The 27,848-nt window shown below is 59.3% G+C and overlaps 1 protein-coding gene across 1 annotated transcript in view; it reads right to left on the reverse strand.

Moving 5' to 3' along the window:
• The window catches only part of CACNA2D2 (calcium voltage-gated channel auxiliary subunit alpha2delta 2), a 132,272-nt gene that overhangs the window by 15,288 nt on the left and 89,136 nt on the right, over positions 1–27,848 (reverse strand). The window contains exons 4-12 of the mRNA XM_036266410.1: positions 14,596–14,655; positions 8,005–8,049; positions 4,767–4,908; positions 1,767–1,898; positions 1,577–1,634; positions 821–871; positions 596–695; positions 356–514; positions 23–130 (exon numbers count right to left, since the gene is read on the reverse strand). Of these exons, the coding sequence (XP_036122303.1) occupies positions 23–130; positions 356–514; positions 596–695; positions 821–871; positions 1,577–1,634; positions 1,767–1,898; positions 4,767–4,908; positions 8,005–8,049; positions 14,596–14,655 (855 nt within the window). The remainder of the gene's footprint in view (positions 1–22; positions 131–355; positions 515–595; positions 696–820; positions 872–1,576; positions 1,635–1,766; positions 1,899–4,766; positions 4,909–8,004; positions 8,050–14,595; positions 14,656–27,848) is intronic.

Below are 27,848 nucleotides of genomic sequence, written 5' to 3' on the forward strand. Positions count from 1 at the left end.
CCCCACCTGGGCTGAGCCTCACCGTGCGGTTGGGCCAATTGTACTTCTCAAAGACGTCCTGCACCCGGTCCTCGCCCCCGTCCGTGAACATCATGATCATCTTGTTGCAGTTGGCACGGGTGATGTTGGACTAGGCAGGCATAGGTGTGGGGTCAGGTGGCTCTCAGCCCTTCCTGGTGCAGGGAGGGGTCTACCCCCCCCCCGGCAGGTCTGACCCCCTGGCCCTCCTCCCCTACAGCACATGGTGCTATCTGCCTGGGCTGCCTGTGGGGTGCTAACAAGGCCATTTGTCTTGATTTCCCCGGCGTCACCAATCCCAGGCCCTTGCCTGCCCTTGGCCACCCAGGAGGCTTACGTTCTGCAGCTGGTCGAAGGCGTACTCAAAGCCGGCCTTGTAGCCTGTGGTGCCCTTGGCCACCATGCCCTGCACGGCTTCCTTGAACACCTTCTTGTTACGCACGTTGGCTTGCACCAGGTGTGTGAAGCACGACACGGGCTGTGCCTTCTCGTTGAACTGCAGGGACAGCGAGGGTGGTGATGCCCCGGGCTGCGGAGGGCGACCCCTTCCTGGCCCACCTGCCGCCGTGGCACTCACCGAGGCGACGTTCACGTAGTCGTCGTCGGACAGCGTGTCCAGCATCTCACAGACGGACGTCTTCATCAGCTTCAGGGTCAGGCCACTGACGCTGCCGCTCCTGGGGAGATCGCGGAGGAGCCAGTAGGCTTCAGGGGTCCCCCTGCCATTCCCCTTGGATGTTCCCAGGCAGCGGATTCTAGCCCCTGCCCTGCCCCGCCCCCTCTGCCAGTGCTGCTCACTCACACATCCACGATGATGACCATATCCTTGGGTGATGAGGCCCCTTGGATATACCTGCCCCGGAAAAGCTTCGGTTAGGGTCAGCCCCACTGAGACCTTGTGGGTCCTTCCTTCCACCCACATACTGATTCAACGTATTTCCACTGAGCATCCCCTACACGGGCCACACAGGGTTCTAGGCAGTGAGGATAGTGAATTTAATGAAAGTCCTTGCCCATGACATGAGTGACCCGGTCCCCCAGCACATGAATGACCCTAAGGAGGCGTGATCAGGTAATCCAGAGAGAGGGCTGGAGGCGTGGTCCCTGGTCTCAGTGGCCTGTCGTGGTCCCTAGCCCAGGTTGAGGTCCCAAGGACAAAGTCCTGGCTGTGTATAGGCTTGAACAGGTGGCAGGGAGGGGGAAGGTCATGGGCTGCTGCAGGAGAGGCAGAGTGGAGGGGAGGGGAGGGTTCGGCTGGGTGGGGTGGGGGCTGGCTAACCCCCCAGAGGATAGATACAGCCACCCTTGGGAACTTCCACTGGTCCCATCCCTCAGTCCCGAGGGGGTGGACTGCCAGGCAGTGGACAGGGGCAGAGGCAGCTGGGAGGCCTGCCTGGGTGATGGGATCCATTTTCCAGTGGCAACGATGTGTGAAATGAAAATTGGATAGAGCTGGCTGCGCCCTGCTCGGAGGCCTGGATATCAGGAGGGAGGGGAGCAGGCGGGAGAGGTGGGAACTGAGGGGGTGTCCCTGCCCGGCCCCTCTTTGCTCGCTCACCAGGGTCTCCTTCGGACGTCGTACAGGTCAATTTTCTTGGGGGCTCGCCATGGGGTGGCTGTGGGGAAGGAGAGAGGTCTGGCAGGTGAGGGCACGGCCCCATGCAGGCAGGAGCTGTGGAAGTGGCCAGGCCCCTCTGCAGCCTACGGGCTGACCATCCCACACGCCCCAGGGGCGGGCTGGCACCCACCTGGGTAGTAGCGAGTGACTCCCGTGGCACTGCCGAAGACCTGCCACAGCAGCGTGGGGTCCTGCCTGCGGTTCTCGGTGAACACATTCTCCAGGGCCTCCGTCCAGTTGAGCTCATTGAGGATGACAGTGGCTGTGGGGAGGCAGGGGCTGGGGTGGGGCGCACCTGGCTGTCCACTGCTGAGCTTCACGACACCATGCACATGCCCCCTCTTAGAAAGCCGCACCCGCTCTCTGTCTATCCTGGCTCCCCCTCATCCCCAGGGCTCAGCCAGGACTGCACCAGCTCCTCCAGGAGGACTGTCCTCACGCCCTCCCCAGTCAGCGAAGGAACAGCTCGGCCTACCCCTCCGCCAGGCCCTACATGACCGGGAAGGGCAGCTGTGACCTGTGGCCCTGGAGGGGGCCACCCAGGTGCAGGGAGTTTTAAGTTGGGATGCCGATCCAGTGTGCTGCCTGGAGCTGGCAGCTGGTCCCCCGGGAGCTCACCCACTCAGCATGCACTCCGGGCTGCAGCCACAAGAAAGCAATTAAGGGCTCGATGATGGGGCTGGAATTATTCAGCTATTAAGGTACCTGATAAGCTGGAAGCCACTCAGCTCCATGATTAATCAACTGGGGCCAGAAGCAGGCGGGGCGGGGGTTCTTGGAGGGGCCGATTCTGTGCAGGATCCTGCTCCGACCCAGACAGGCACGCACACGCACGCTCACACAGCCTGCACTCCCCACACGTATGCCTGGATCTAAACTGCGACTCCAGCTAGGTGAGCGAGCTCCTGGCCCCGAGCCGCCCTGCCCAGCCGCCCAAGTGCTGCCATGGGCAGCGGGACTCAGGCTCGGACCTGCACACCACTCCGCACCTACCGGACACCAATGGATCCTGTTCTCACAGCCCCCCACGGCCGGGTACCCCACTCCCGTACACACTCAGAGCCAGGCTCCTCTGAGGTGAATGGACTCCAGCTGCTGACCCCTCCGCCCCGCAGGGACTCGGATGGCCAGAGCAGTGCCCTTGCCCCCCAACTCAGGACAGCCCTGAACCTGCCAATATATGTGTGGTACGTGTTTGCACACGTGCAGTGTACCTGCCTCTGCACGTGGGACTCAAAGAAGCCCCGGCAGGAATTGGGCACCTGCTACTGCCAGGTACCTGTACTCACCTTGCCCCCGGGGCTATTTCTTCTACCTCCTTTCTTCCCAGGTGGAGCCCTGAGACTGTGAGCCCCCCCAGCCCACGTCCCTATCAAAGATCCACTGCAAATGGAAAGCCGAGGCCTGCCCAGAGCACAGCCTCCAGGCCTGGACCCTCAGGGCAGGTGCAGAGCCCTGAGCTCAAGGCACACAGGCCGCTGGCTCTGCCCACAGCCCGGCACCCACACGCTCCTGGCACCTTCCCTCCGCTGTGCCCCACCCGGCAGGGCCTCTGCTGTGTCTTGTCTGCTGCCCGGTCCCCCCTCTGCGCTCGCTCCCCTCTCTGGCCCTGCAGCTCCCCTTAACTGACCGTAATGTGAAAACAAAACACATTTCTAGCATTGGCTGTGCCTATTGAGCAGTATGTTATGGTCTTGTTCCTAATTTAGAAACTTAGTGAGTTGAACAATTTCTATTTTTCTCTTTAAGGAAAAAATAAAGTCAGGCTCTCAAATGCTTCACACAGTCCTGGCTGTCCTGGGAGAGCTGACCTGGTACGTCCCCCTCATCACGGGGCCTCAGTTTCCCCATCCACACAATGAGAGGCTTAGAGCAGGTTGCCCGGGAAGGTCATCTAGCTGCTGGCAGAGGGCTGGACCTGACTCAGGTCAAGAGCCAAGACACGACCCCCGGGCTATCCCTGCAGGTGTCCACAACTACACACACACACACTCTCACTGCCAGCCCCCCGCCTGGAAGGAGCCTACTCCCCGGCCCCCCACGTGCACACCCGCACCCACGTGCACACTCTCAGATCATGCTGAGTTGGAAACGGGGACCATGCCCCCTCAGGCAGGCGATTACAGATTTAATTAAAAGTGACACAGTAAATAAAAAACATATAAAATGTAATTTGTGTGGGTAGCGAGGGGTGACTGGGGAGGGCGGCACAGCTCCGGTTTTAATTAGGGTGCTGCCTGTGATAGCGTTCCTCCACTGGCTCGGCGGGGGGCCTGTGGGAGGGCGGGGCAGCATCCCCTCCCCCGCCTCAGCTGCCCAGAAGGCCTGGCTGACCCTAAGGGTAGAAGGGGCCTCCCTGAGGACCCCGGAGGATTCCCTGCATTCCAGGGACTACCTTTGTCCCAAGACCCTCCACCCAGTTGGCACCTTGAATTCTGAGGCTACCCTGTAGGTGAACACAGAATTATGTCGGACCCAGGAGCCTTAAATCCTGCTGCTAGAGCTCCCCATCTAGTGTTCCACTCTTGGCCTCCTCCCCCTACACCTCCCAAGACCTTCAGTAAGTTCCTCCTCGTGTCTGACTAAAATCCTTCTAGCTGTAGTGCCCAGTTTCCTCATTGTGCAATACTGCCCCACCTGGAGCTTGGAATCTCAGCCACCCTCTACCCAGTCTCCCTCCCCTCTTCCTTCCGCCCATGCCAAGGAGGAGTGAAGTGTCACAGGGTTGGATGTGCGAGGAGTTGCTCCCTGACCCCCAGGCACAATGTCCATCTGATGCGGTTGCTCTCCCATCATTCCTATGGAGCCAGGGAATGAGGGAGGAGCTGCTTCGAGGGCGGGTGGGGACCTGGCCCAGCGTATGAAGGAGCAGTTGTGTGCCCGCTTCACATGTGCACACACAGGAGACCATGCACAGGGCGAGAGGCTCGATGTTTTGTAGCTACTGGGAGGCCGGCTGTGCCTGAGAGCTGTTTGCTGCCTGTGTGTGGGTGTCTGAGAGCTGAGCTCGTGTGACCTTGGATGGAGGGGCTAAGGGCGGGTGGCACTGGCCAGGCACCTGGGACCTGGCGGGCAGTGGGTCTTGGCCCCATGGCGTGGGGACTGCTGTTCCCAATCCCGCTACACTCACAGCCTTTGTAGATATCCGTGGGGATCTGCACTGCCGTGTACGAATAGTTGACCTTGTTCTTGAAGTTTGAGTCCTCCACGAAGTCCAGCTTCAGGGTGCTGATCTTGGACCCCCTTTCCATATCCTCACTCTCGGGGTCATCCTGCAGAAAGGGACCCCCCCCCCACCATGGCAGGGTCAGGGCTGGCAATGGGAAGTGGGGTCAGAGAGGCTGGCAGGCAGGGGAGGGCCAGAGTCTAGGTGGTGGGGGCATCTCAGAATTAGACGATTGCAGATAGAGAGATGGAGAGACACGGGGTACGGTCCCCTCACTAGGGAGGTCTGTGCTTTCCACCTGTCCCTGTTCACGCCCCCCCACACCATCCCCACATTTGCTAAACCCAGATTCCAAAACCCAAACCAAACCGACCCCTTCCCCACATCCTTGAAAGCCAATTATCAGCGAAGGAGGCAAGTCCTGAAGTCAATGAGGTTCCGGCTGCAGACCTCTGCCCCAGGACGTGTGTCATCCCTGGAGGAGGACTTGGCAGTCCTTCCCAGAAGCTCTGGGACCCACACCCCCATGGGCCCTGCCCATCCTTACATGGAGTTCCTTTGGCAGCAGGGAAGGGGCCCTGGCCCCACCCGAGGGAGGGGCACCACCCCCTGCAGCAGGGTGACTCCCAGGCTGAGCTTGGGGAGTCTTGGGGAGAGCAGGGCTGGGTAGAGGCTAGCATTGAGACCCAGTAACCTCTGGAGGGAGGGTCTGCGGCGCCTGCCAGCACGACTGTCAAGGCCCTGTTGACTTTCTAAAATGAGCTGCAGCCATCTGACAGGTGCCAATTACTGCATCTCTGGACGGGCAGGCTGGGCATGCGCCGTGCACCCCCGCCCACCACCAAGGCTGGCAGGAGCGGGTCTGCAGTGACAGTGCTGCCGCAGCTGAGGGGGGTGGGCAGGCATGGTGCAGGTGTGCGGGGAGGGGGGAAGGGAAGATGGTGGTGGAGCAAAGGGGAGACAGGGAAAAGGCGGGCACGGGCAGCGGCAGGATTGGGGTGGGCTTTATGCCCTGGGAGGAAGCTAGTAAGCAGCTGAACTACCCACATGCTCCCTACTGCTCCACCAGACCCCTGAGACCACCCTGGGCACGAGGCTCAGCTCATTTCCTCTGCGCTGTGGACTGTGCAGTGACAGCAGACCCACGGCTGCCGGGGTCCTGGGCACACCTCGGCTCCTGCCTCTGTGTGTGATCAGGCTGTCTTGTCTGGGGAGAGGGCGATTGTGCTCCCCAACCCGGAGCACTCCTGGAGGGGGTGCAGCAGCTCTGAAGGGCCTGCAGCAAACCCCCTTTTCATCTCTTTAAGGTTCGGTTTTGTACTGCACAACCCAAGCCATGTGCTGCCCTCCCAGCGTGCCACCTCTCCACCACCTCTGCACACCCGGGAGGACCCTCAGAAGCTCCTGGATGCTGGAGGAAGTCGGCCGGCATCTGCCTAGCGGAGGCCAGAGGGGGAGCAGCCGCCTCTGAGGCGTGAGCCACTCACGTTCTGCCTGCGGGGGGGCGGGGGGGGGGCGCTCGGGAGAAGAAAGCCCCCGAAATGTCAGCGGCAGATGAAGGGCGCTGGAAAATTTAATCTCCCAACTTTCCCAACTAATGTGACATTTGGATTCCGTTCTGATAAGCTATCAGCTGGCGAACTTTTTCCTTCCTTCTCTTTCCCCCACCCCCACCTTCTGGCTGGTAATTTAAAAGTAAATGGTCTAGAAAGATCTCTAACTGTACCCCTGGCAAAGATGGAAAAAACAAAACAACACAACAAGCAGGGGAGCCTGTGTACGTGCAGGACTTATACCAGGTCCAAGCTGGGCTGGGCTTCTGGGCTACCTGACCTCTGCCCAATCCTGCCTGGGGCAGAGCTCCCTCCTTGGGCCGCCTCACCCCCCGCCTGCAGCACTTGTCCGAAGGGCTAGGGGCAGACTCAGTGACTTAGAGCCAGGGGTAGGGGTCCTGAATACAATGGGGTTGCTCGAAGCAGGGAGCTCAGGGTGTCCTGGCAGGGGGTAGGGCTCCACCCTGGCCAAGAAGCGCTGTGCCACCCCCCCATCCAGGGGTATGGTGGGCAACGAGTCTCCTGGTGTACATCTAATGCACTGATTGCTAAAATTACAGCCCGCTGCCGAGGGGGGTAAGGAGTTAGATTCAGGGTCTAATTAAAGGTTCGCTCTTCATTTGAATTTCAGATTCCAGCTTTAATTTTAGCAACTTCTCTGGGAGCCACAGAGGCTCAGCCAAGGGGGAAAGCACACCTGCTTGAGCCCACCCACCCCTCCTTCTCGGGGCCCCTGCCTGCCTGTCCTCCTAAAGGCTCCTCCAGGCCAGCCTGGCACCACGAGCCCTCTGCAGGGATCCCTTCCTGCCTGCCCACCTCCTGGTGTCATTGGACACCTCCTGCTCCCGGAAAGACACCCCTCAGGCCAATAGGCTTAGGAGAGAAAGTCTGGATTTTGGGTCTCCTGCACTAGCCAGCACAGGTGGATGGACCCCAGAAACAGCTGTTGTGACACCTATTTTCAGAGGAGACAGTTGGGTTCAACTATGTTTGCCTCAAAGGCAGGCAGATGGACTTGGGCCTTGATATGCTGACCAAACGCTGTCTACTCTACGTGCTCCGCCCCTCAACACTCCTGTCTCCCTGTAGGCCCCGCCCTCCCAGATGGTGTCCGTCATCTGAAGAGCAGGCACAGGACCTGGGCTGCTTCCACAGCTGGGGAGGATCGGACTGAGCTCAGGCCAAGCACTGATCATGGGCCGGGCTGTGGGGGCTCAGCACACTGAGCTGTTCCCCTCACCACAGGGAAGGGTGCCTGCATGGACCTGAAACACACCTGGACGGCACTGCATCCTGTTTCTCAGCCCTGCCTGCCACCTCCAGGAAGCCCTCCCCAACTGCTCTCGTAGCACTCAGCATCCCTCAGTTCTGACCCATGAGAGGACCCCACGTGCTAGGTCCCAGCCGGCTGCACACTGTGTGTAAAGCTGAGCCCCTTAGTGCCAGAGACACAGCCCTGGAGGGGCCTGGCCTCCAGGGGTCAGTTTGTGGAAGGTGTAGGGTGGGAATCTGTGCCACCACAACCCTGCAGGCTCAAGTTCAGGATACCAAAGAGTGCCGAGTCCCAACCCTCATTTTCCAGCTGAGGCCACGGCCCAGGGAGGGCGTGTGGCTCTCTCCCTCCCTCCACCATAGGTGTGGGCACTTACCAGCTCAGCGTCAGCCTTGGCATCATAGTACACGATGTCTTCTTCCTGGTTGGGGAGAGAGGCCTCAACAGTCATGGCTCAGGGCTCCTGAGGTGCAGCCAGAACCCCCAGCCCCAAGGCCTAGAACGACCCCCTTAGATTCCTCCATCCAGGGAGGTGCGATGAGTCAGGCTGGGAAGGCCCCTCCCCCAGGAGACTGGGCCCGGTCCTCAGGGCCCTGCCGACTCCAGGCGCAGGCTCTCTGCCCTGCTGGGAGCCGGTCAGAGCCAGCCCGGCTGCAGACTCTGGCTGAGGCACCAGGAGTGAGGACGATGAAAAAATAGAGCCGTCCGGGGGTGAAGTGAAATAATGACTCCACACTGCATCTTCCAATTTCTTCTATTAAAAAGCTTGCTCATTACGGGCATGTACTTATTAATTATCTGTGATTTGTTGTGAAATGCAAGGAGGTTTACACAACAGGCAGGGAGAAAACAAAGCCTGGCCCAGCGCCCGCCGCTGGCCGCGCCGGCCCCACCCAGCCGCCCCGCCCGCGGCCTGGGTTCTTGGCCATCTGCACGTCATAATCACTGGCCACCCAGGAGACCCGGAACACAAACGGGCTAATTTCATGTTTAATGATCTTTAATCAGAACTGAGCGTGGCTGAGAAAGGCTGCCAGAAGGTGATTCTGGGGCCATGAAGTGCCACCGGCTCAGGAGAGGCCACCCTACCCCTGCCCCAATGGGCCCCAGGGCCAGGACATGGGATAGGGCCACTGTCCGAGTCACCGTCCCAGGTGCTCCTCAGCCCTATTTTGTACAGTAAAACCTGCAGCATGGCCCTGGCAGTCCCTGTTTCTTTGTGATCTTTGTGGTGAGCAAGTGGACGCTCAAGGGTCTGGCACAGAGCCAGCACTCACTCCACGGTGGCCTCCCCTCACCTGGGCCTGGCTGGGCCCCATCTGCTGTGTGACTGCAGGGCTGCACTGTTCCCTCTCTGAGCTCAGGCTCCTCATGCTTCAGGGAGGGGCTTGGCCTTGGTGGCTGCCCATGTGCTGGGTCTGAGGCCATGGTGTGAGGTGGTCAAGGGGGCTTGTTGTGGGAACAGTGGTGAGGTGTTTCCCACTAGTGGTCTGGGGAGTGCAGGTGACGGGCTGAACCTGCAGGCACAGTGCCAGCATTCTGGAACACCGACTACCTGCTTGGTACACCCTGGGCAGGCCCACAACCTTCCGATGCGGGTAAGCCCGGCTCACTGCTGGTTTCGGTCGTCTCAGGGGTCTGCTGTGTCTCACGCTTCCCACACTTCGAGCCACAGGTTCTCCCAACAGCCCCGTGACCCGGCCTGACAGGTGGGGACACATGGCAGAGGTTCCGAACTCTGGTTCAAACCACCTCCGGGATCCACCACCAGTTCAGGAAGCCGGGACCCAGGTGGGCCTGGGCTGGGCCAGAGCCCCGGATCCCAGCCCTTCCCGCTTGGCTCCCACTGAAGTGCATAATGAAAGCTGACATTACATCAAACACAATAAGGAGTTTCGGTTGATGAAGATCATTCCTGAACACACAAACCCATTAAACCAAGGGGAAAAAATATCAATTCAACACACTCGCTGGCGAAAAGAAAATGTGATTTGTTATCTAAAAGGGTTATAAACACGGCTCTGGCGCGTCCCCCAGCAGTGAAAACGGGCTGCTTGGCGGGAGGACTGCAGATCAGCACGGGCTCCACCCGCCACCTTTTCAGGCCAACCTTCTGCAAGGACAGGAAAGGGCACGGCTGGGTGGGTCCCCCGCAGGCCTCCAGGATCCCTGGGCTCCCTTTTTCTTTGTCTTGATTCATGGTTTCAGCAGAGGATCAGATGTTGTGCATCAGGGACACGGGGACTGTGTCACGCAGGAGGATTCCAGCCTCCTGCAGACCACAGGTGAGGCTCAGGAGTCTGTATGCCACCCTTGTCCCCATGGGGTGCATGTAGGCAGGACACCTCCCCACTTCTCCCACGGTGGAGGGCCAGCCCGTGACAGGCAAGGTCACACGTGTGAAAATACAGCGGTGGCTGCTATGCTTGATGTGATGTGGAGCTGGAGGTGTGGCAGGGCGGGGCCATCGGGGTCACGGGGGGAGGGTCCCTGGAAAGGCCTGTATCTGCTTTGGCCTGTACGGTGCTCAGTGTCCACATTAGTGCCCACCTCTGGGTCAGACGAGGAGGCAGCACCACCTAGTGATGACACACAAGGGCCTTGGCAAAGGGTCATGGCCTTGAGCTTGATCTGAACACGTGAGTCTGGGATCCCAAGCCGTGAGTGCGGACCCCATGGGACGCCCAGGTGTCACCCCATCTCACTGACGGGGCAGGGGTGCCTGTTAAATCCTGCAGCCTCAGGAGGCCTTACCTCAGGCTCAGGGTTCCCACTGATAAAATTGGGGTGATGCCAATCCTCTGAGGCTGCTTAGGGGACAGGGGCTGGGCCTCCCCAGGGGAAAGGCCTACCCTACCCAAGTTGGGGCCCCTTATGTTTGTAAAGCCACAGCCATGGGAGGGGCCTGGCTGTGCGAAACCCTCTGGTTGGGGTGAAAGAGGCATCCTTAAGGTCTGGGGTCCACACTGCTCATCCTCCCAGCCCCCTCATTACCTGGGCAGGAGTGGAGGAGTTGCCCCTTCTGAACTCACATGCCCCCGGCCATGTGGATTTCTATACACAGGTGACACGTGAAAGGTGGGGCTACGGGGCACACGTGGCCCTGGTACAGGACACGTATACTCTCCTTAGATGGAGCTTAGCCCAGACACGAGGGGTGCTGGCAGGTGGGGAAGAGAATGAGGATGTGAGCATGGGGTGGGCCTGGGGACAGCGGTTTGGAGCCGTGGAAGGCGGGAGGCCGTGGCCTGGCCGGACCTGACTACCGCCTGCCCACCAGGCCTCTGTGCAGGGCCCGGCCAGCTACCCGGCGCTGCCAGTGAGGATGCTTAGTCTTCCTGTCCTGGCTCACTGCCAGCTCGACTCGGCCAAGAGGACTGTTTTCTGAGAGAGCCGTCTGTCGCTGGCTTGGCAGAGAGGCAGGCGGCCAGCCTAAGGGCTGGGGCAGACCTCAGAACAGGGAGGCCACCTGTCCTGTCCGGCCTCTCCTCTAGCCGACCCCATGACAGGCAGAACTACCTCTCTCGTCGGACTCTCCGAGGTAGGGCTGTGTCTCCCCCATCCGACGCCCTGGGTCGGACTGCTTCCTCCATTAGACTCAGGGCAGGGCTTTGCTCCTACAGGTCCTGGTGTTGGCACTGAGATCCTGGAGCCAATGGCCTCCCCCGCCTCCCCCACCCGTGCCCCAGCCCAGTTCCTTCCATTGGCGGTTTAGATGGCAGATAATGATGGCACAGTGAGGTGCTGGTGCCAGGTACAGTGCCCGCCAGGTGGGTCATCTTCTCTACCCTAAGTGTTATGGGCACCAGAGCACCTGCTGCTTGTCTGCAGGGGCCATGGGAGGTGCCTGCTAACAAGGGCCATGGTTTCTCTGGTGTCCAAGGGCTGTGATTACAGGTTCCCTGCTCCTGCTGTGGCCAGTGGTGTGACGTCATGACCTGGGACTAGGAAGGGGAGCGGGGGGCTTCATGTTCAGACATCTCCCCCTCCCTCTCTTCTCCTAGCTCTGACCCTGCAGGCTCTAGGACCCCCCGAGTCCCCAGGCTGGGGTTGATAGGGTGTTAGTGTGTGAATATGGGTACAGAAGTCTACATGCAGACCTACTGTGTGCTGTTGATGCAGGAGGGCCACACCCTACCGACCATGAAGTGGATTCCAGGCTGGCCCCATGGATCAGGCATCTCCTCTGTGCCCAGAACTATCGGGTGTCATCCTCCCCACTTCCAGCTGCTCCTGGTCATGCTATCCACAAGGCACCCAGCTAGGCACATGGGCAGGCTTTCGTAAAGGGCCTGAGTTGGACACTGGGGTTGTGGCACAGGCCAGGTACCCGTCCTGGGTGCTGGGGAGGAACATGGCTTCTTATCTGTTGCCTCCTGAAGGTCACTGGGAAGGACATGGCTTCAAGGGTGGGCGGTGTGCCTGCCTGCAAGGGACAAAAACACCATCCCTCCCCCAGCCTCAAGTCCCTGTATCCCCTTGGCCTGGTCAGTCTCCATCTGCAGCGGCGGTCGGTTCTCCCCAGTGGCCCACCATTAGCACTGAGCAATGCCTTTCATCCTGGTAGCTGGGGAGAGCAGGGCCCTGACCCTGCAGCGGAGGAGGGAGCGACCACAGCTCCACCCTGCCCAAGAGACCCCTGGGACAGACAGACAGACAGGAAAACTGATGGACGGGGGTGGGGCACCGTGAGCATTGAGGAAACAAGGCTGGGCCCAGCTGGCCCTGTTGTCACACCCACAGCTTGGGGAGGGGGCGTCTCAGGCCATGCTGGGGGCAGGGAACCAGCCAGAACCCATTCGCGCCTCATCTCAGGACAGGAGCCCCCAGGGCCCATGGGCTGGTGTGGCCAGAGGACACCCACACCGTCCCTGACCTGGCGTCTATATGATGGCTTGACAAGTGGACCGACCCTTTCATACCCCACAGCTGAGCTGACTGGCAGCAGCAACACCAGCCAGTCCTTTGTCAAAGGGGGACCCTGAAGCCCAGAGTGGGGCCCGCCCTTGCTGGTGTGCACGGGGACTGTGACCCGGTTGCAGGGAGTGGTTCGCAAGCAGCACTTCTCTCAGCACCCACTGGGTGCCCCAGACACCTTGGCCTTCCTTCCTCAAAGGCCCCCTTGGTGTCCACTCTGGCCTGGGATAAGCTGTCCCTGCCCCAGGGAGGACCTGAAAATCAGGGGTCAGGGGTCTGGCGGGATGGCTGTTGGAAATCTTGGGTTTTCTGCAGAGTCGGGAAGAGAAACCAGGTTTGGGGCCTGGACTGGGAGAGAGAGGAAACCAAGCCTCTTCGTTTCCTGTTCCCTGATTCCTCGACTCTACACACCTGTCTTGGGCAGGGATGAGAGGAAGCAGATGTGTCAGGCACAAAGGATGGGCTGGAGCAGGAGCGGGGTGCGCAGTGCCGGGAGGAGGGGCTGATGGGCTGGGGCGGGAGCAGCATCCCTGGGAAGGGACGAGGAGCTGGGCCTGCAGGGGGAAGAGGGCACTCAGGTGGAGACCAGGAAAGGGCCTGCAGTGGTGTTCCTGTGGCGGGAGCACAGGGGACAGTGGAGGGTGAGGCTGACAAAGCCAGGGACAGCCAGGCCCCGGGGCCTTGTTATCTGCAGGGGCGGGGTTCCGTATGGAGAATGAGTGCAAGTGGTTGCTGCCATGTATGTTTCTAATCACGGGGTGGAGGAGGTGCAGGGGTCCAGTGATGGGTGTTGGCGCTGGAATGGGGGGCAGTCTGGAGCCTCTGGTGGGGTGGGGGGCTGGTCCAGGGAGTCATTAGCTCATGTATATGCTCACTGTGAAAAATCACCCATTACCCCCACCGCGCACGAACTCCCGGAGGGTAGCACCCAGAACCCACCAAACAGCAAAGGAGGAAAGCCATGGTGTGGACATAGTGGCGCAGGGCTCGGGGTGGCCGGGGGGATGGGGATGAGGAGGCACAGGTTTAGGGGGCCTGGGTCATTGGCATAAACCCCCTGGCACCTGACACCCCAGCCAAGAGTCTCTGCCACCAACAGGTAACCTCAGGCAGGTCAAACCACTCAGTGAAGACTATGCCACCTGTCCCCTAGATGGGCCCGGCCCGGCGCTGGAGTGAGGTGAGGTCCTGCCCCATCCCCAGCCTCCTCATGGGTCCAAGGGGGCAGCTCTTGGTGCCTCTCCCAGGGTTTAGCACAGACCAGCAGGAGGCGTGGCCCAGGTGCCTGGGCAGCTGTGGAGGGACGCAGCGAGCCCTGCCAACTGGCCGGCCCCTGAGGGCTCCCTCATCCTTGGCATTAGGGTCCCTGCGTCTGGGAGGACCTCTGCCTCAGCCCCTGTCTTCCTGGGACCCTCTGAGAGTCTGGCTTGACAAGTGGGCATGTGTACCCAGCCCGCCCCCGTCAAACACAGCTGCCTGCATTTATGAGGCCACCTGGCTTTGAGGCTGGGGCAGAGGCTGCCCTTCCCTCCCCACCACCTGGGCCCTCTGCCCCCATAACAGTCCTACTATCACCGTCTCACACCGCCACCCCTCAGTGCCCGAGTCCACCAGTGGGAGGAGAGGCTTCTGTGGCGGTGACAGCCCGTGGACCCCAGCCTGAGGCCTCCTGCAAGGCGGGCTGCTGCGCAGGGCTGTCCTGGGAGGGGTTAGGGTCCCTCCCCCAGTGCCCCTCAGCTGGGCCCGCGGGTCACTGTGTTCAACTTCTGACGTCCTGAAGTCAAGAGGCTTCTTTGCCCCAGGGGCTCTCCAAGGGGTCTGGGCACCTCCTTAACCACCAAGGCGACGCCCACTTTGGGAGAATCCCCTGACCTCCTCAGGAGCGAGCGACAGGTTCCCATCTGCACCCGAGTCCCAATGCCAAGGCGTCCCCACGCCACTCGACATAGCCCACAGTGCACACCCAGTGGGCCTGGCCAGCCTCCCCATTCACGTCCACCCTTGATGGGGGTGGGCAGGTGCTAGGGCTGGGGGGGCACAGAGTTCTTACCTTGATGTTGTCCTGCCAGCGGTGGGCTTTCTGGAAGTTCTCGGCAGCGTCGGCCAACCTCTGGGAACAGAGCGCAGAGAGGTCAGAGGCTGAGGAAGGCCGTCCCGGCCACGGGCGAAATGCCTCAAGAGACAGTGCCTCACCCATGCGCCTTTGCCATCGCTCACCTCTGCCCACTCAGGCCCACCACCACCCTCCCCGTTCTGGCTTCCTGAGCCCCTTCCAGCAGGCTCGCCAAGCCTTCGGTCCGCCCAGTCTGGCCCATCTCACACCTTGTTACCCAGCACGCCTGGCACCACACCATGCGGATGTGTGGGGATAGAGCAATGCCAGCCCCGCCCTCTCCGCCCAGAGGAGGACACAGAAACGTAACTGGCCGAGCAACCAGGGCAGGAGTAGCTGAGACGCTCGGCACTGTGGGAACCTGGGATGTCAGGGAGGAGGTGCCCAGACCTTGAGGTTCTTAATTTGCACTCCCATGGATCCTGTCCCTCTAGGAAGACTTAGGACTCCTGAAAAGCTAAATGAAGTCCTGTTAATGACAACTGTCACCACGAACCGGTCACCACCTGTATGCCAAGCCCTCCCCCAGGCCAGCAACCTATCACATGTGCCTGTCACTGTTCACAGCGTGCCTGACATGTCCCCCTCAGAGGGGGCTGCGCAGGTAGGAAGATGGTGAGCAGCCTGGCCACGGTCAGAGTGAGTCTGGGCTGCTGCAGAGCCCTAAGCCTGGCTCTCACCACTGCGTCTGCCTTGCCCAGCCCATGACCAAGGTCAGAAGGCACACTCCACAGGGCCCACGATGCCCAGTGAGGGATGGAGTAGCTGGCGGGAAGAGGGGCTCTGGTCCCCCACCCTGACCCCACTCCATCCCAGGTGTGGACAGTAACATCCTGCCTCCTGGCCTCCTGGTGTTCAGGACACACGCCCTCCTCAGTGCACCCTAGAGGGGAGATTCTGATAAAGCCTGGCAGCTGCCCAGTGGGAGAAATGGGAGTCAGCACACGGGTGAGCAGCCTTTCCCCCTTCCCAGCATGGAACAGTGGGGGGCATGGTGGGAACCCTTGCAGAGGCGCAGCCTCCTCTCTGGGCTGTCCAGGGCCATCCCCACTCCTGCTGTGCCTGGCTCCCCGCCTCCTCGAGCCAAGAGCACTGAATGCTGGGAGGGCTATGAGGCTGGGGATCCTGGGGGCAGATGGAAAAGTCCCTCCTGAAGACAAACCCCTTCACCACAATGCTGAGCCCCTCCTGCCTCTGCTTCCCTCTCCTGCTCACCCACCTGGCTCAGTTCCGTCCGCGGCTACCATGACTACAGTGCCTGCTTGCGTGGCCCCACCCCCACCCAGCTCCAGAAACCATAGGCCTCTGCTCCCAGATACCTTCCATGTCTTGCCTTCAATTCTGGCCCCTCCTGAGTTCCTGACATCCTCCTGGGGTGATGCTCAGGCCCATCGGAGCTCACACTATGCCCCCTTGGAACGAGCCCACCTTGGAGCTGCTGCCCCCTACATCTTACCCTTGATATCACTCCAACCACCTACCCATGTGCCCAGCCCAGGCTCTGTCCTACCTCAGGCCCTTTGTCATTTATTCTCCTCATGGCCCCTGGAGCCTTTAAACGGGATCTGAGCCTATGGCTGTGCCCCCCCTAAATCCTCGGCAACTCCCAATGGCTCTGCATGTAAAAGGCAAAGCTTCTGCTCCGGCCGCTGTGGCTCAGTTGGTTGGAGAGTTGTTCCATGCACAGAAAGGTCACCAGTTCGATTCCTGGTCAGGGCACATGCCCAGGTTAGGGTTCAATGCCCAGTCGGGGCATGTACAGGAGGCAACCGATGGATGTTTCTCTCCCTCTCTTGAATCAATGGGGGAAAAAAGGCAAAGCTTTCTTGAGGCCCCGGGCGCCCACTTGCACCCAACTCCTGCTCCTTTCCGCCTAAACCACGAACCCCAGGATAGGTGAGGCCCCTCATTCACAAGCCTGCAGAGGACATTACTGTGTGACACGTATGCTTAACACTAGTCATTACTGTTAACTGAGCACCTATTACACCGGCTCAGCACCTGGCCTGGATGAGAGGGGGGTGAAGCCTATGCAGCAGCCTCTGGGGCTGCACCTCGAGGGGGGAGCCTTGAGCAATTGCTGCACCCCTCTTTCCGTACCCTCTCAGGGCTCAACTCTGACCCGAGGACTCACAGGCCCAGGACATGGGGCTGCAGCCGCGGGAAGGGAGCCCAGGGAGAGGCCCGGCACCCAGCCTCCCTGAATTCATGGAGCCCGCAGGCTCGAAGGCCCGGGTCAGCCTGCTGACTCGTGAATAACAGAGTCGCAATAGCCACAGCGAAAGGATTACTTTTAATCCTCAGTAACGATCAAGCCATTATTATTTTTTCGGTGTTACAGATCAATCAGTCCATCCCCAGGCGCTGAACGTGTGGAAACTGCTAAACACACAGGCCTGGTGGTGCGGGAGGAAGGGCTGGGTATCTGGATGGCGACGGAGTGGGCGGCTGTGGCTGCCTGTGTCCGGTCACGCATGAAGATCAGAGGGCGGGAGGGCTGGGACCACTCACGGGCCTGCCTGAGGAGCCCCAGGTGGGGGTCCGAGCCCTGGCCTGGGTTCAAATCCTGCCTTTCCCCGCCCTCAATTTCCTGCGTGTAAGCTGGAGATTGTAACTGGACCCGCTCGGAGGTAGGTGGGATCTTGGCAGCACCCTTATTCCAATCCCCAGAAGCTGCTCACAGGGACTGGTCCCCTGGGGTTCCTCTCACTGGCTCTAAGCACCAAGGCTCTTGCCCACCTCTGGGCCTTCCTCTGTTATCCACTCTTTCTGCCCGGGATGTGCTCCCCGACATCTCAGTCAGCCTGTCAGACTGGGTCACCTCCCCTGGCAGGCACTCCGAACCTCGGGCTCCTGTCTGCCCCACTTCCCACCTGAAGGTCCATCCCCACGAGCGTTCGCTTACATGGCCTCCTTATATGGCCGGGGGCAGGCAGGATGGGGAAAGAAACTGAGGCCAAGAGGTGAGGAGACAACCTACCAAGACTGTCAGCAGGGCAGGGGCAGAGATGGGGCACAGTTCAGTCCCATCTCCAGGCTCCGGCCTGTCTGGGGAGCTAGGCTCCCTTCCCATTCCCGACCCGGAGTGCCCGTTCCCCTGGAACTGACGCCCTGTGCGGCTCTGGGTCTCCAGCCACCAGGCCCTGCACCTCCTGTGTACTCTCACCGGACCTCTAGCCGGGCTCACGCTGCACCCCTGAGGTGTGAGCCAAGAGCTCATTCTCCTCCTAACCACTCTGAGCCCCGCCCAGCCGCAGTCTGTCCCGTCCTGGTTCTCAGAGAACCCGCTGCCTTGTCTGCTTTGTCCTGAGCTCTGAGCGTGGCGTGGTCTGTATCCGGCAGCTGTCAAGTCCACAGTGACCTGGCCCCTGGCACATAGTAGGTGCCCAGTGAGCATCTGCTAAATCAAGGTGCAAGTGGCTCTGACCGAGGCAGAGGCCTGGGCTTGAGTCCCGCACTGCTGGCCAGCTGTGTGACCGGCTGTGCGCTTTAACCTCTCTGAGCCCCTCTTCCTCATCATACCCTGGAGGCGGAAGCTGCTATGATGATGCGTGACGGTGGCTTGCCTGGCCTGTGATGTTCCTGTCGCGGTCAGGGCATTGGAGGGAACTGTGCTGGGGTTGAGCAGGGCTCAACGTTTCTGAGGCAATCACCAGAGTTTCACTTAACGATCGATTTCCCTCAACTCTGTAAACTGTTCTTACAGGAAAAGGCAAGAAACTGACCGGGGGGGGGGGGTGCTGGGCTGGGGACAGAAGCCCTCTCCACAGACATCTTCAAATTTCACGAAGTTGAACGTGGTCCAATTGCCATGGAGCCGAGACAGACGATGACCTGCGATAAGGGACCTGGGTCATGGCGGGTGCCCTCCGCGGTCAGCTGGGAGGGACAGGGCTTGAGTGTGGGGGTGGCTGCAGCCCTCAGGCTTCTCATTCCTTTGAGGGCTCCTCCTCCCCGAGAGCTGGCCCAGCCGGGAAGGGTCCGGGGAGCAACTGCCCGTCAAATGGGCCTTTTTTGTGCAGCCCAGAGGGAAGGTGAGTTTTCTGATCTCAGTTATAGCTACTCCCTCTTCTAAGAGGATGTAAGAGGTTTAGGATAACAGGGCCTGAACTGGCCGGGCACAGGACAGAGCACGCAGCAGATGCCCGAGAACATGCAGGAGCCTTGCAAGGAAGGTTGTGATGACAGGGTGACACTGCCCGGCACCCATCCTGGGCCAGGGTTCCACTGACAGGCGTGGCCAATCCCATGACAGGTGGAAGCCTGTGCCTCGTCCTCGTCCTCCCCACCCCAGCCCTAGCAAGACCCCTAAGAGGTGGATTCTTCTTTTAAAATTTTTTTTCTTTTTCTTTTTTTTTATCCTCACCTGAGGATATTTTTCCATTTTTTTTCAGATAGAGTAGGAGGGAGAGAGGGGAAGAGAGAGAGAGAGAGAGAGCGAAACATTGACGTGAAAGGGACACATCAAGTGGCTGCCACCCGCACGACCAACCAGGGCTGGGGACAAACTGCAACCGAGGTACGTGCCCTTAGCAGGAACCGAACCCGGGTCTCTCTAGACTGCAGGCTGATGCTCTAACTGCTGAGACAAACTGACCAGGGTTTTCTTTTCTTTTTTAGATAGAGAGGGAGGAAGGGAGGGAGAGACACATCGATTGGTTGCCTCCCACATGACCCCAACCCGCAAGGAGGTACGGAGGTATGTGCTCTTGACCAGGAATCGAAGCCTCGACTCTCTAACCAGTGGGTCAACTGGCCAGGGCACGTCCCCTCCTTTTATAGGTAAGGTGCACTGGCCCAGGCCCCCGGCGAGGAAGTGGTGGGAGAGGCAGCAAATGCAGGCTGACCAGTGTGGTGGACAGTGAGCGCCCCAGGGCAGAACCAGGTCTGGCCAGGAGGGGCCTGGCTGGTTGGGTTCAGGTACTCCTCAACTGCCCCGGAGTGGTTCCTTTGCCATTCCCCTAGGAGAGGGGATCAGTGGTGGGCCTCCTAGAAGCTCTGAGCCCACCCCAACCTTGGTGTCACTGCTTCCTGGCCCCGGGAGGGGGTGAGCACTAGGGTGCCCAGCAGTCTGCTGCACCCCAAAGTGATGCCCTCACCACCCTGCTTCTCTCCCTGCCCACGGGCCCTGTATCAGCTCTGTATTGTGCACTGATAGATACTAAATACAGATTTCCAATTTCCAGAGCTGTTATGGTCTAATGAGTAAATAATATACATATTTAAAACTGTCTAAAAACATATCTGCATAATTAAAATATCTGCATAATAATGAAGCAAGATGCAGCTTAGCAAGTAGGGAGCTGGAGCCCAGGGCCAACAACAGAGGCAGCAATGCAGGCGGCTGGGGGGGCCCTGCCCTGCCATCTCTCCTTCCTGCTGCCTTGGTCCGAGTGGGCATTTGTCCCTCTGTCTACCACCTGCTCCAAGCAGGTCCATCCAATCAGGGACCAGGAGCATCCCAACCTGGCCCTGTCCTTGCACAACCTGTAGCCTGCGGGAGGTGCATGGGAACAGCCTGCTACATGCGTGGTGGCTGCCCTGACTGCTGCCATCCACGGCAGATGATGTGCTGAGCCTGACGGGGACAGCCTCGCTCACCACTGCCTTCTGAGGCAGGTCCTATCCTGATCCCCCCTTTTCTGCCTTCTGAGGGGTGAGGAGAAGGACATCGGCATGGGCACAGTGGGCTGGCCAGGACTCATGACCTGCGCACCGCAGGTGACAGAGATGCGGGTCGCTTTGCCTCCTTGTCAAGTGCACCACCGACATCAGGGCCTCCTGAGCGGAACTGGCACCCGGCCTCGCCCACCTGCCCTCCAAGGTCCCGGCTCTGACCCCTTCCTGCACCCATCCACCAACACCCTCGGCTCCTGTCCCAGGACACATCAGACGCAGCCCCTCTGTATGGACTGCGCTGTCAGCTCAAAGGTAAAACCACCACTGGAACAACAGAAAACCAACACCAGACCCAGGCCAGCGTCCAGCAACCACACCCGCAGGGAAGCGACAAGTGCTCCTCGCTGGGCAGGGCACTGGGAGAGCCACCACGCGGGGCCCGTGCTGATGGCAGCCGCAGGCCCGGACCTTTTCCCTCGCCAGCTGCACGAGTCCTCCACGAGTTGATTAAAAAATAGTAAAATGGATTTTTAAATTTATTTTTTAATTTAAAATTTTTTCTTTATTAATTTTAGAGAGAGAGGAAGGAAGAGGGAGCGAGATGGAAACATCGATGAGAGAGAACATCGATTGGCCGCCTCCTGCATGCCCCCCACTGGGATCGTGTCCACAACCTGGGCACGTGCCCTGACCAGGAATCGAACTGGTGACCTCTTAGTGCATGGGTCGACGCTCAACCACTGAGCCACACTGGCTGGACTATTTTTTTAACTTTTGAATCCTCACCTGAGGATATTTTTTCATTATTTTCAAATAGAGTAGTTGGGGAGAGAGGGAGGGAGGGAGAGAGAGAGGGAGGAGGACAGGGAGAGAGAGAGAGAGAGAAACATCGATCGGTTGCCTCCCGTAGGACCCTGACCAGAGCTGGGGACCAAGCCACAATCCAGGTACGTGCCCTTGACTGGAATCAAACCTGCGACTCTTTGGTCTGCAAGCCAATGCTCTAACCACTGAACCAAGGGTTGGATTTTTTTCTTTAAAAAAATAAAAAGTCAGAATACATGTAACAGGGAAACACTCAGTCGCGTTGTGGTTCCCATGGTGGGGGCACTGCCCCCCGCAGGCCTGGGCTTTTTGCTGCCTGTGGGCACCTCTCTATTCCGCCTGCCAGGGCAGCCTGTTTTAATTTCCCAGGAAAAATACGAAGTGAGGACGTGAGGGGCAGAATCCCACTGCTTCTCTGCTTAACTTCCCACAGGGACCGCGGTCAGCTCCGAGGGGTCCGATGCGTCATGGGACAGGAGCCACATGTGACGTGTAAACAGGGCAAGGGGTGAGGACAGAACATCCAAGGGGCCAGCGGGACTGTTCAGAGCAGACGTCAGGAGCCGTGGGAGAAGCCCACCCTCGGGGGAGCTCACCGCTGGCAGCGGGCTGCTTTAGGACGGCTCAGCCTCTGGAGGGCAGTGGGCCAGCAGCATGGCACAGAGGGCACAGAGGGCAGTGGGCCAGCGGGGTCTCGGCACGTCCCCTGCCTGGTCACTGCTGCTGCTCCTGGGACCCCTGCTGGGCACCTGTGAGAGGTTCCCGTGAGAAATGCACCAGTAAACCACCACACAGCACGAGGTCGGCATTAGGCTGTGGCCCTGGAGCCCAGCCACAGCGAGACCTTGTTCCCGGGAGCCGGGGCCCAGGGCTGGCTCAGGTGGACTCCGAGGCTGCTGGGCTCCTTTCAAAGTACCGTCCTGCCCAGGACAACCCTCAGGGGCTGACCCAGCTGGTACCCCTCCGCCCAGCATGGAACCTGTCCATCTCCTCAGGGGAATCAGTCCCTTGTGAGCCAGGTGACACTCTCAGAAATTGGCCAGTTTTGTCAATTTTCCTCCCTCTGAATGATGACTGAATGTATTCATTCAAGTTTTTTTCCAGCCTTTTTTTTTTTTTTTAATCCTCATCCAAGGATATTTTCTCAAATATCTTTAGAGAGAGTGAGAGCGGGGGAGAGAGAGAGAGAAACATCGATGCGAGAGAGACACATCAACTGGTTGCCACCCACACAACCCCGACCAGGGCTGGGGACAAACCACAACAGAGGTACATGCCCTTGGCTGGAATCAAACCCGCGACTCTTTGGTCTGTGGGCTGATGTCACTGAGCCAAACCGGCCAGGGTTTTTCCATCCTTTTTAAAAAAAATAATGATAACACACTACATTTTATTTTATTTTTTATATTCTCACCCAAGGACATTTTTCCATTTTTTGTTCAGCTACAGCAGGAGGGAGAGAGAGGAAGAGAGAGAGAGAAAACATTGATGTGAAAGAAACATATCGAGTGGCTGCCACCTGCACGACCCAACCAGGGCTGGGGACAAACTGCAACCGAGGTACATGCCCTTAGCGGGAACCGAATGCGGGTCTCTCTGGACCGCAGGCCGACGCTCTAACCGCTGAGCCAAACCGGCCAGGGTGGCTTTTCCATCCTTTAAAAAAACATGCAGATAGTGTCCAGTGAGGGTATCAGGCCCAGGGCCCTTGGCCACTCTCTGGCTAGAGGGGCAGGAATACCCATCATTTATCTGAATGCCCCATAGGACCCGTTGCTGCCTTCATTCCCGTCTTCAGGTCACATTCCAGAGACACACATGTGGGGGGGTGACAATGCCCCTGTCAGAGGCTGGGCGGCCCGAGGTCCTATGGCTGGCGACGGGCCTCCAGCTCAGCCCTGCCCCAGGCAGGGACTGAGGGCCCATTTGGGTGTCCTACTCAACCACCTATACCCAAGCTGGGCCATCACTTCCCCAAGGTCACCCTTTGGAAATTGTTCCCCTCCAAAAACCCCTACTCCCATGATCCCCTTCTCCCTTTTAGCTCTGACTCTCCAGAGCCCCCCACCCCACCCTAGCCCAACTTCAGACTCCTGTGCATGCTGTTTAGCATGAGCCCATCTGCCCTGGGCACCCACACCTTCAGGCCTCCCACACAGGTCCCTCGCTGCCCTGACCACTCTTCCCTGTCCTGCTGCCATCTTTTACACGACCTGGTCCTGCCCAGCTGGTCACTTTCCTACCACACTACCCTCCTGCCACGTGTGTGCTGTGTCCTAAGCCCGGCTGCCATTGCCATCCTGAGCTGGTCTGCTCTCTCCCTTAGGAGCTAGTGCTCATCCGCCTCCTCCGGGAGGCCTGGTGCCCTGCAGGCTGGGTCTCCAGAATCCCCAGTGGGGGCTCCAGCGCTGCTGTGCTTGGCTCCTCCCCAGATGTAGTCTCTTGAGGGCAGGTACTTGATTCATGGATCTGGGCAGCCCCAGTGCTGGGCACAAGCTTCCACCATGGTCAGTGGGGTGGGGGTGGATCAGGAGGTGCCTGCTGGCTTCAAGGCCCTGGGTTTCCCTGGGATGGAGGTGGCAGAGACCAGACCAGAGCAGCATGGATGACAGAGTGCTGAGATTCACGGTGACGCAGAGGTAAAGGGTAAGTGTAAGTACAGGCCTCTCTGGACGCCCATGCAGTGGGTCCAAGGGGTTGCCTCAGGGGTCTGAACTGGAAACATCTGCTCTCTGGGACCCCAGTACCACTCTGGACCTCCTGAAAATGTCACCTGTCCAGTCCCACCTGGCTGCTGCCAAGTCAGTGATGAAATGGTCGAAAGCAAAGCCCCTGGGCCCTGCTGGAGTGACAGGGCTGTGGCTGTGGGCTCCTCGCCTGGCTGGAACGGCCAGGAGCTGGTCCCTGGGGAGTTGGCGTGCCCGGCCTTGGCCCCGCCCAGGGCCCTCCTGCAAGAAGCCTTCTTCTCAGCTGCCTCTATGCCCCACCACAGCGCAGGGCAGGGCAGGGAGGGTGGCGGTTCGTGTGGGAAGGGGTTGAGGTGCCTTCCAAGCACCTACGGTGTGCCTGGCCTGCACTAGACACGAGGTCAGCGAGCGGTACGGACACGGCCCTCCTCTCGTGTTGTGTCCCACCAGTGAGTTCTTCGTACCCGACCTAGCCTCCCATGGCAATTCAGTCCCACTGCCTGAGCACAGAACCTGTTGAGGCCTCTGGGGTAAGAGCTGCCTGGGCAGACACTCCACAGGTGGAAACTTCACGGCTAGGAGGCCCCTCTGCTGTGAAATGTATTTCCACCTGAGAGCTGACCTGAGCACCCCCACCAACTAGAACAGCAGAGTCTGTGAGGACAGCAGAGCCCCTCCAACCACCATGTCCCTTCCCGTGATGTTATTTTTATACTTTTCCCTAAAACACAGCCTGAGCAGGTCCTTCTCGACTCTATTAACATTAGGAATCTAATCAGTAATCAGACAGCTCATAATTTTCTGATTAGCTCTGATTAGGCCCAACTGTGGGGGGAGAGGGAATGGGATCCCGGGATGTGCCTGATGGGGTACTGGCCCAGTTAGGGGTGGAGGGTAGAGAGAAAGAGCCCCTAGCCCCACTGTCTTCTGTCCTGGGGGGCTGTGGAGTGGAGTCTTTCTTCGGTTGCCCTGGGTTACAGGGGGTGCAGGGGTCAGGGAGCAATGGCAGCAAGGAAGGAACCTTGGCCCATCTTGCAGCAGGGAGCCCAGGGCATACTGGGCCCAGACTTTCAGCACCAAGGACAGAAGTGGGAGGGATGGCCTGGCAGCCTAGAGTGTGGTTGGGGCATCCGCCTGGTTCTGCATTGCCTAGGCCCCTCTGGGTCCCACTCTGGGAATGATTCCGGGGGTAGCCTTGGGTGATGGTGACTGGCAGAAGGATGCGTGCTCAGAGGATGCATGTGGCTTTAACATGGAGAACTGGCCCCTGCCACTTCTACTGAGTGCACCACAGTCAGGGCCTGGCTTGATGACCGGCACCTTCAACGTGGACACAATGAGGCTGGGGCCCTGCTGTACAGTGGGAGCCAAGACCTGGAGGGACAACCCAGGTGACTGTGCCAGTTAGGGACAGAGCATGGACCTGTACTGAGGCATTCCAGGCCAGGGCCAGGCCTCCCTCTTGCCTGAGACCTGTTCGTCACCTGTGCAACACATGCTCGGATAGAACCATAGTGCTGGCTAACCAGACCTCCTGGGTCTGCCACACATGGACCCTGACCCCTGGCCTGTCCGTAGCTCTGGCTCACTGAAGTCCCCCACCCCTCACCCCATCCAGTGGCCTTCCCCACAGGCTCAGACTCCTTGGGGCCAATTCCTGGAGCCCCGATCAGGTGAGGGTCAGAGTGGTCCAGCCCTTGCCCCTGGTCTGGATTACAGATCACCACCCCTTGTTGAAAGCAACCATCCAGGTGACCTCTGATGAAATGCACAAACTTGTTGGAGGAGGCGGGCACAGCTAATGCCATGCAAATTGGCACAGAGGCAATCAGCCTGACTTTAAAAGCTGCCCCACCGGCCGCGGGCTGGCTCATTGTCTTTTCTGTCAATTTGCATCTCATTACCCAGAAGGCTGTGCTCACTGGAGGTTAAAAGAAGAAAGAATCAAGCAAGCCCCACTGCCTCTAGCTAGGGCATAGCCCATGATGAACAGGGCGACTTGGTGGACTGTCCCATGAGGTACACCATACAGGGAGCCCTGCCACCCCCGTTAACCCCATTGCCACCATCATCATGACCCCTGCCAGCCCCAGGATGTCACTCCCATCACCACCATCACCATCACCTCTATCACCATCATTGATCTCCCAACCACTGTCAACATCCCCATGCCTATCACCAATATTCCCCATCACCACTGCCAATATTACCCTATCGCCCCAGCACCGCTGCCAACATTATTCCCATCATCACTGTCAGTTATTCTCATCACCACTGCACTCATATCCCCAGTGGAACCCCGTCACCATCACCCCCAGCTCCACCATCGCTACCTTCATCCTCATAATCACAACACCATTACTGTCGCCTCTACCATCACCATACACCATCAGCTCCATTATCAACACTGCTTCTACCCACCCCAACACCTTCACCACTATACCCTTCACCCCACCGTGACACCTGTGCTAGCACCTGTCTCCTCATGGTCACTGCCTTCACTGCCAGCCCCATCGCTCTGCATTCCTGAGGAACGTCTGGTGAACAGGCAGAGGACACTCACTCTACCTTTCTCTGCCCATCATCCTCCAGCATCATCCGAAGGCTAGGGAACCTATAAACAAATGGTTTAGTGATCAGAGACCTCATAAGTCGGCCACCCAAATCTGGCCTGGACACTGCTTGTAACGAGGTGTCTTGAAAAGGAAGCCCACAAGGTCAGTAGGTGGGTAGGGTGCTCACCCACTCTGGCAGAGCCCCTGGGAGAGGGAGGCTTAGTTTATTCCCCCGATCAGCAGCCACAACACCCTATGGGGCACAGCCAGGAGCTGCGGGTGTGACATGGGTGACTGATGCTCGTCCTCTCTGAACCTTGATCACTTCATCTCTGAAACAAGGCTTCTACTAGTCCTGACTTCACGAGGCTGTGTGGGGACAAAGGCAGACAATGTCGAGACAAGGAGAGGAGACAACATGCTGGCAGCCTGGCCGAGCCCCTCCCGCAGGATACGATTTGCCCCTCGCTTCACGCATGGTCCTCGGAGCCCCTTGAAGCCCATTGTCATTCCACCGAGTCGAAAGAGGAAGCGGAACCAAGAGGAAGCAGGAGCTCCCCTGCAGAGGTCACTCAGGTCAGGAATTGGAGCCAGATCTTTCCACTCAGGCTGTCACTCTGCTGGGTGTGGATGCCTGGGACTCCACCTCACCACTGCCCACCAGCTTTGGTGGCAGCAGCATGGGCACCACCCACGACACAAAGCCAGGCACTGGCTGGACTGCGGACAAAGCTGGGGGCCTGGGCTGGGGGCCAGGCAGACAAAGGCCTGAAGGTGGAGGGTGAGGTGGGCACAGCCTGGCTGCCAGGTGGCAACGCCCAGGGTAAAAGCCGCCCTGAATACTGGCTGCATCCCGCTGCTGCAATCAGCCTCGACACTTGGTTATTACGAAGAGTGAAGGCGGCCGGCGGGACAGCTGGAGCCTTGGCGACAACATTTAAGGCGTTTGTCAGAGCTGTGGGACACGGGCTGCCAGGCGCTAATGGCTTCTGCTTGCTGCTGCCAAGTGAGAGGCGGGCGGGCGGGCGGAAGCAGCCTTGCTCCTGCCTGGGCCCCGTGCCCATCCCATGCTGCATGGCTGCTCCAGACAGGTAGGGCCCACCTGGGCCTTCCAGATGCCTAGCAACGGCCACGGAGCTTTGGCACCAGCTGGGGCGGGTGGGGCAGCAGCAGTGTAGCATGTGCCTGCCTATCTGGGGCACCTCGGCCACCTCCACCGCGATTCAGGCTGCAGCATCTCTGCTCTGGGCTGAGGTCTGGGAGTTGGTTCTCTGTCATGCCATCTCCCCGGAAAGGGAGCCCTGAACCGAACTGGCTAAGGCCCCCTGGGCTGGCTTTGTGTGGGAAAGAAGTCTCTAGTGATGGATCCACAGAGGACTCAGATCCATCCTGAACAGGTGATTTCAGCTTACTGGCCTCAGTTTCCCTCCTGGTGAAATGGGTTTAAAAAGCACCACCCGCCCTGGCCAGTTTGGCTCAGCATTGAGCGTTGGCCTGCGGACCA

Source organism: Molossus molossus, unplaced genomic scaffold (assembly GCF_014108415.1).
Source record: "Molossus molossus isolate mMolMol1 unplaced genomic scaffold, mMolMol1.p scaffold_m16_p_18, whole genome shotgun sequence".
In the NCBI taxonomy this organism is placed as follows: Eukaryota; Metazoa; Chordata; class Mammalia; order Chiroptera; family Molossidae; genus Molossus; species Molossus molossus.